The 7,790-nt window shown below is 47.9% G+C and overlaps 1 protein-coding gene across 1 annotated transcript in view; it reads left to right on the forward strand.

Moving 5' to 3' along the window:
• Positions 1 to 7,790, forward strand: part of c5 (complement component 5) — a 26,690-nt gene that overhangs the window by 3,665 nt on the left and 15,235 nt on the right. The window contains exons 6-17 of the mRNA XM_008300876.1: positions 12 to 94; positions 170 to 260; positions 350 to 458; positions 806 to 938; positions 2,127 to 2,242; positions 2,866 to 3,054; positions 3,492 to 3,695; positions 3,766 to 3,978; positions 4,070 to 4,219; positions 4,703 to 4,829; positions 4,905 to 4,970; positions 6,768 to 6,943. Coding sequence (XP_008299098.1) covers positions 12 to 94; positions 170 to 260; positions 350 to 458; positions 806 to 938; positions 2,127 to 2,242; positions 2,866 to 3,054; positions 3,492 to 3,695; positions 3,766 to 3,978; positions 4,070 to 4,219; positions 4,703 to 4,829; positions 4,905 to 4,970; positions 6,768 to 6,943 — 1,657 coding nt within the window. The remainder of the gene's footprint in view (positions 1 to 11; positions 95 to 169; positions 261 to 349; positions 459 to 805; positions 939 to 2,126; positions 2,243 to 2,865; positions 3,055 to 3,491; positions 3,696 to 3,765; positions 3,979 to 4,069; positions 4,220 to 4,702; positions 4,830 to 4,904; positions 4,971 to 6,767; positions 6,944 to 7,790) is intronic.

Raw genomic sequence — 7,790 nt, forward strand, 5'->3', positions numbered from 1 at the left:
CGTGATTGCAGGTTGGGGATTTGGTCCATTGAAGCTTCTTACTCAGATGATTTCACCACAACAGCGAGAACTGACTTTGAAGTGAAAGAATACGGTAAAGGATGACATCCATAGCCCAGCTGGTGGAGCTATTAAAAGACGGATTAGTAACGTTTCCATCCTGTGTTAGTTCTTCCCAGTTTCTCCATCCATGTGCAGCCAGAAGCAAACTACATCAGCCACGGGAGCTTCAACCGATTCAGCTTTAAGGTTTCTGCCAGGTGAACAAACTTTATCAACACCGTGTTCTGACTCTGATACAGTCTGAGGGATTTGTTCAGCTGTAAATGGTGTCCCTCACCTGTCTCAGGTATCTCCACGGAGCTCCGGTGGCCAATGCTGAGGTGTTTCTACGCTATGGCTACGTTAGCGGGAAAAATCCTCCAGTCATCATCCCACAGTCCATCACCAGAGAAAGAGTAAGAAGCACTGAGCTGTCGACATCTAGTATTGAATTTATAAATATGCATCTAATTTAATCAGAAAACGTTTGTTGGTCAGTCAAGTAGAACACTGCAGTCACATCTGGATCCATGAACCTGAACCTAGTTTCTACTCAGGATGAATCAGACACCTGGTTTGTTAAACTGTCTTCTTCTACTGAATTATCTCGAGTTCCCTGACTTGTATCTGGACACATTTGCTTCCTGATGCCGTGAACAGATCTCATGAAAGTTTAAGATCTGCCAGAAACAGGATTTGGCTCTAACATGTTCATGCGTAGTCCTACATCTCGGTTGGGGTTGTGTGTGTGTGTCTCCTTCAGTTGTCGTCTTCAGGTGAAGTGGACATGGTTGTCAACATGCAGAAGGTTTTATCCAAACACGAAGGACCGAAAGACCTGAACGGTGTGGTGGGACAGTACCTGTACATCGCTGTGCTGCTGGAAGAGAGCACAGGTAGCAAACATCTCCACAACATCATCAGAGCCGCCGGCTTTTGTTTGAAACCTCAGAGGACACAGTCAGAGCTGTTGAGATACAAACAGTAAATTCAGACATTTGGGTACATCAGAAGAAAAACACAACTTTAACAAACTTCCAATCAGACAAAATACAGAAACAGGTTCCATCCACTTGTAGAGACCATGTTTAGCTTCAGTCTTTGGTTTCCAGTGACTCCTAGAACTCTGAATCTTCTACGATGGATTCATTAGAACATGAATGTTTGTCACAAAATCAATCCTGTGTTTGGGTTCTGTCATAGGTTTATTAAAGGTTGTCTGGAAACATGACAAAACCTGCTGATCATAAACATTCACACATCGACTTTAACATCTGGTTAAACGTCCTTTAACGTCCATGTTCTCCTCAGTCGGGTTCTTCTGGTTCCGTCCACCAGCTTCTGGTCCATCTCTGACTCCTCTGGACAGAACCGCTGCAGTTCAGCTAAACTTGTCGTCTTTCTGACTCAGACTTGTTCCTTCATCAGTCCACAGGTTCTGGATGGTTCCAGTCAGGACTTTGGGGAGACCAGTCTAGAACCTTCATTCCAGCCTGATGGAACCATTTCTTCACCACTTTGATGTGTGTTTGGGCTCATTGTCTGGTTGGAACATCCAACTGTGTCCAAGATGGTTTCAGGTTCTCCTGAACAACCTGGAGGTGATCCTCCTTCTTCATGGTTCCACTGACTTTGTGTAAAGCTCCAGGTCCACTGGCAGCAGAACAGAACCAGAGCATGATGCTGCCACCTCCATGCCTGATGGTAGGTCTGGTGTTCTTGGGGTTGAAGGTCTCACCTTCTCTCCTCCAGTTAGATCAACACAACGTTCTCCATGCCCTCCACTGATCCTTCAAGCTGCTGCATGAATATTTATGATCAGCAGGTTTTGTCATGTTTCCAGAAAACCTTTAACAAACCTATGAAAGAACCAAAATGCACGACATTCTTTTGTGTGTGACAGTATTCATGTGTTTCAATGGTTCCATCACAGTTCTACGAGTCACTGGAAACTCAAGGCTGACATGATTTACACGGTCTTTACAAGTGGATGGAAACTGTAAATAAAAGAACAAAAATGAACACGTTAATTTCAACCCTCACATTTGAAAGCTAAGTCTCTGTCACCTGGTTTTGCTCTTCAGGTGGTATCAGTCAGGAGGCGGAGTTTGCTGCTGTGAAGTTCGTTAAATCTCCGTACAGGCTGAGTCTGGTGTCGACGCCGCCGTTCATCAAACCAGGACTCCCCTACAACATCCAGGTTGATCAGTTATGATCTTTGGAGCTGACTATTACTCACAAACTTGGAAAAGACGTTTAGATTTCGGACAGAAAATATGTTCGTGCTGCAGCTAAACTTTCATGAATAAGTCTTTAATTAAATACATCATCTGAAGGTAGTTTCACCAGAGAAGGAGAGAATTTAGTTTAGTTTAGCTCCTGAATAAATAATGAGTCGAGTTTATTTAGACAACAAGTTTGAAGCAGCAGCCGATGTGCCAAGCTGCTTTCTAGCTCAGAAATAAGACGATCAGCTCGTCTAACAAGGTTAAATATTGAGTTCAGACCCTACGGTGGGACTTATGGTGAATTCACGACAATGAATCACATTTTCAGGATTAAAACATGAAGAAACTGATGTGAAATCCAACTTTATCTAATTATGATAAATCTGATTAAACATGCAGATGAGCTAAACATCTACCTGGATTCTGGATGAGCGACCTTTGATTTCATTGTTGTGTGTATTATTTTGTCCGATTATTATAATGTGAGTTCCTGAGTTCTGCCTCAGTGGTTTAGGAGAGCTAAACGCTAACAGCTGATTCTGTAACCGGGTCGTATTTCTGTCAGTGAAAACGTTCTGCTTCGGTTCCTCTGCAGGTGCTGGTGAAGGATCACCTGGACCAGCCGGTGAACCGGGTTCCGGTCCGTCTGATAGAGCGGCAGCTGTTCCAACAGGGGGGCCAGAGCGAGGAGATACCGTGTCCCGACAGCGCCAACAGCCAATCAGACGGCCTCGCTGTCTTCATCTGCAACACGCCGGCTCAGGGAGTCCGAGCTGTGCTGAAGGTGAGCAGGACAGCGAGGAGGCCAACGAGTGGGAGCGCTTGTTTTCCTGCAGCCAGAGAGGAGCTGGGCGGAGAGGGAGGGGCTTCTCACAAACCTGGATCTGTCAGAGCGATCAGGTTGATTGTCTATTAGTCAATAACGAGACAAAGACGATGCTGCAGAGAACAATTAAAACCATCTGATGACCCCTGATGAACGAACAAACTGTGACACTAAACGCTACAAAACCAGTAAAGCATCCAAAGTGTGACCCTAAATGACCAAACGAGACAAACTAACTGTGAGGAAAGGAACAAGATAAGAACCTGCTGTTCAGAAGGTCCGATGGTGTTCAGACTCTGCAGGAGGACGTTGGTGTGTTTCGGTTCAGTCCCATGTCTGGTTCTGTGATGGTTTGATCTGGTCTCTCCTTCACCTTTCTGGTTCTGTGTTGTCAGTTTGAGACGGCGGACGGCGCCCTGCCAGCAGCCAGTCAGGCGACTCTGACCCTGGAGGCGTCGGCCTATCACAGCCCCAACCAGCGCTACCTGTACATCGACACGCCGCTGCCCGGCCGCGGCCTGGAGGTCGGACACTATGCCAACATCAAGGTGTACTCGGCCACGCCCGCCTACCTGCCCATCAAGGCCCTCAGCTACCTGGTGAGCAGCTGTTGCTATCAGGGTGATGGTGCTGTTTCCATGGTTACTGATGGCGTGGCTGCCTCCTCAGGTGCTGTCCAAAGGGAAGGTGGTCGACTTTGGCAGCAGGAAGTTCGTCTCCAGCGCCGATAACAAGCAGACTCTGAGCTTCGAGGTGACGCCGGCCATGGCTCCATCAATCCGCCTGCTGGTTTACTACATCCTGTACGGGGAGGGAACGTCCGAGCTGGTGGCCGATTCTGTGTGGCTGGACGTCAAGGACAGGTGTGTCCACGGACTGCAGGTAGGACCACACCACAGAGAAACACATCAGGATACTCCAGTGACATACGGCTGTAGACTTAATGGTGTGTTGTGTTCTGTGTGTGTGTTAGACTGAAGTGTCTTTGCGAAGTCAGAACCACAAGCCAAAGCAGAACCTCCAGCTGAACGTCAGGACCAATCAGAACGGCCTGCTGGCCCTGTCGGCTGTAGACTCCGCCCTCTTCATGTTAAGACCCAAATACAGAGACCCTGTTACCACGGTAACACCACAAGCACCCCATCTTCACCTGGGAACATTTCTTTATTTCTCTTGAGTGACATAAGAGACACAAAAACGACCACAAAGACACGCAAATGACCACAAAGACACGCAAACGACCACAAAGACACGCAAACGACCACAAAGACACACAAACGACCACAAAGACACGCAAAGTGACCACAAAGACACAAAAACGACCACAAAGACACACAAACGACCACAAAGACACGCAAAGTGACCACAGAAGGACAGACGATTACCACAGAGACACAAAGTGACTTCAAACAGGCACACAACAACCAGACAAACACAGAATGACCCGCACAGGGTAATGCACGGACTTTGCGGATGTTTTTTCTAGATTTTGTCACGCTTCCACCCCGTTACCATGGAGACACTGATGTTTCCCTCTTCTTTGTATGCCAGTGTTTGCGTGTCTGTGAAGCGTTGGAAATGTTGTGTAACCTGCGTTGGCCTGCAGGTATTGCGACACATCGAGCAGAGCGACCAGGGCTGCGGCGGCGGCGGCGGCAGAGACAGCGCCGATGTCTTCAGACTGGCCGGACTCACCTTCATGACCAACGCCAACGCCCAACCGACCAGCAGCAGTACGTGGGTCATGTGACACATTCAGGTGTAGGGCAGGTGAAGGTAGCTGTGGTTTAATGAACACGTGTGTGCAGGTGAAGCGTGCACAGCTGCGGTCCGTCCAAAGAGAGCTCTGACAGAGGAAGCCAAGAACAAGAAAGGTGAGACTTGACCACTCTGTTTAGATGGTAGAACCTGTTTCTGTTTTGTTGAAGAGATATGATGTTTATCTGAAGTTCAGGAGCAGACTTCCATCACTCCCCTACTTCTGTCATATGTCTAAACATCCCGCTCAGCCCTTCACACGTGTTCATTCTTGTGCACAAAGCAACACACAGCATCGCTCAGCCACGTTGCCAGCCAATGAGAGAACGTCCAACTCCAAGTTCCAGATCTCCTCCACATCGATCAGCTGAATCACAACGATGTGATGAGGAGATTGGTCATGAACCACGTCGTCCATCTCAAAGCGACTCCAGCTGCATCAGACACTCCTCTTCTGATTGTCCACCCTCAGACCAAAACAGAACTCCTTCCTCCTGAACTTCCACTAGCCCCAACATTGATGCTCGAAGCAAGTGAATGTCCAGAGAAGCTACCGTCTTGCTCCCTTCCTCCTGACGGATCCTCTGGCAATATTCTTCCACACAAATCTCCGAGCGGACCGTTGTGGGTCTTCAGCTTTAGAGCTTTAAGAGAAAGGCTTCACCTGCCAACAATCTCCTTCCTTCATTTCTGGCACTGGGATGCCAGTTTCCTCCACCAATATACCCCCGTCAGCCCTCCGTTTAAATTTACCAAAGATACCAGTGGCACATGCCTCCATCGCCCACGTTTATCTGAAGTTGGGTCACGGAGGCAGAAGGTAAAGCAGGTCAGCTTTGAGTTCCTCCTGGGGGATCCCAAAGCATTACCTACCTAGATGAAACATATAGTCCCTTCAGCAAGTTCTGGGTCTATCCCAGGGGTGTCCTTTCTGGCCGAAAACCTCCAAAGACTGTTGCCCAGGAGGCTTCCGAACCAGATGTCTGAACCACATCAACTGGTTGGTAAATCATAAATCAAGAACTTCACCTTCTGGCTCAGCTCCCTCTTCACCAAGATGGTCCAGTGCACTGTCCGCATTACTGCTGATGCTGCACCAAGCCGCCTTCCATCTGACGCACCGTCACTCGAGAACAAGATCCCGAGCAGCATTCAGCTCTTTACAGATGCTGCTCCTTCTGCCGGTTTTGGGAGTTTCTTGGTCAACGATGGTCCCAACCCCTAGACTGCCCTCCAACATGCTTCTGTTGGCCGTCCTTAGTTTTGACTGATGAGTCAAGTTCGATCCACACTACCATCCTACCATACCCCTACCGTATCTGACTGTCTGGTCGACTCAACGCAATGCTCATCATGTACTTTAAACTAGATTTATACTTAAGTCCATGCGAATCTTTAGTACACCATAAACAAACCAGAAAACCTCAGAATGCTTCCCTTTCCGACCCTCTGTTTGTTACAGAGACTAGTCAAGTCGTAACCTGATCCTGGCTCCTCTTCCACACAAGTCCTGACGGCATCCACAGTCCACCCCAGCCTGTTCTCTGGCCACTCCTTCTCATTGGTCCCTCACTGCCTGATCAAGGCCGTTGGTCATCATGAGCGTATCAGCTTTTCATTCGTTCAAACCCTAAAGACCTACGTTATGCCCACTCTTTTTTTTTCTAGTGATGCTTTTTAGGGGTTTGCCGGCCCGGGAGCTCCCTGACTAAGTCTTCCCCACATCGCATCGGCTCAACTCGCCAACACAACGCTCATCTGCATTCAACAAACAATCAAGCTTCAGACTGATGGTGTGGTCCTGGCCAGTGAATGTTAGGATGGTAGAACGTTTGTTTCTGTTTTGTTTATTGTGATGGTAGAACGTAACCTCAGTGGCTGTCGGTAGATAAACTGCGTGTTTGTGGTTCCAGCGGCGAGTTATGGTTCCGTGAAGACGTGCTGTGAACAGGGGATGAGGTACATCCCGAAGAGCGTCACCTGCCTCCAGTTCGCCGCGCAGACCTTCAGGAAACTCCCTCGCTGCAGACAAGCCTTCAGAGAGTGCTGCGAGTTCGTCCAGCAGCACCTGGCCCAGGACCAGAACCTCGTCTTGGGTCGCCACGGTCAGTCTGGAAATGAAACGAGCTCCTGTTCTTCAGAGATCCTGCTGCTCTGTTGTTTTAATCCTGTAATCCTGTTGTCTAATCAGCTCAGCGTGACGGATAGAGAACGTCAGACCTCCTTGTGCTAATGTGATGGAAACGTCATGTGGGCCGATGAGTGCAGCTGCAAACTGAATCAGTGTCCTTCACATCTGGACTCGAACTCTCAACTTGAATAGTTGTAAATAAATTCTGATTTTCATTGCCACGATTCAAGTTAAACAAGACAAATCAAAAATATGAATGATGACATGTGAGTTTGTAGTGGCCCATAATGTAGCACCAGCATGATAGCAGCTGGGCTGTAAAGCTCATTAATATGCTGCTGAAGTGTCAGCTGTCATTCTCTCTGTGTACACAGTGTTATTTACTTTTAGTTAAACTGTCACTAGAAGCAGCTGAATCATCTGTCAGCGGCTTCTGTTTATAAAGTTCACTCACTGATCACTGATCGCTGAGATACTGCAGGAAGCTTGACTCAGGCAGGATGTCAGTGGAGTTCTGAACTGGGTTTTTATCTGGTGGGTTTCTGGAGGAAACGACATCAGAGATAATTAAATCACAGCGAGGTTCAGGATGCTCTGAATGTAAGATATGTGTTTCATGGCTCAGTTCACATCTGACAGAGTTGTAACTGTGAGAAAGAGTCACTTTAAATTCACATCCACCTCACAGAGCAAATGTAGTTTCAGTGGGTCCAGAACCGACCGCCTCAGACTGAACCTAGAAGTGAGACGATTGAGTCAGCAGGTGTGTTGAGCCTAAAGTCAGAGTTTTCAGCATCACAAAGGC

This window comes from Stegastes partitus, unplaced genomic scaffold, assembly GCF_000690725.1.
Source record: "Stegastes partitus isolate 25-593 unplaced genomic scaffold, Stegastes_partitus-1.0.2 Scaffold1602, whole genome shotgun sequence".
In the NCBI taxonomy this organism is placed as follows: Eukaryota; Metazoa; Chordata; class Actinopteri; family Pomacentridae; genus Stegastes; species Stegastes partitus.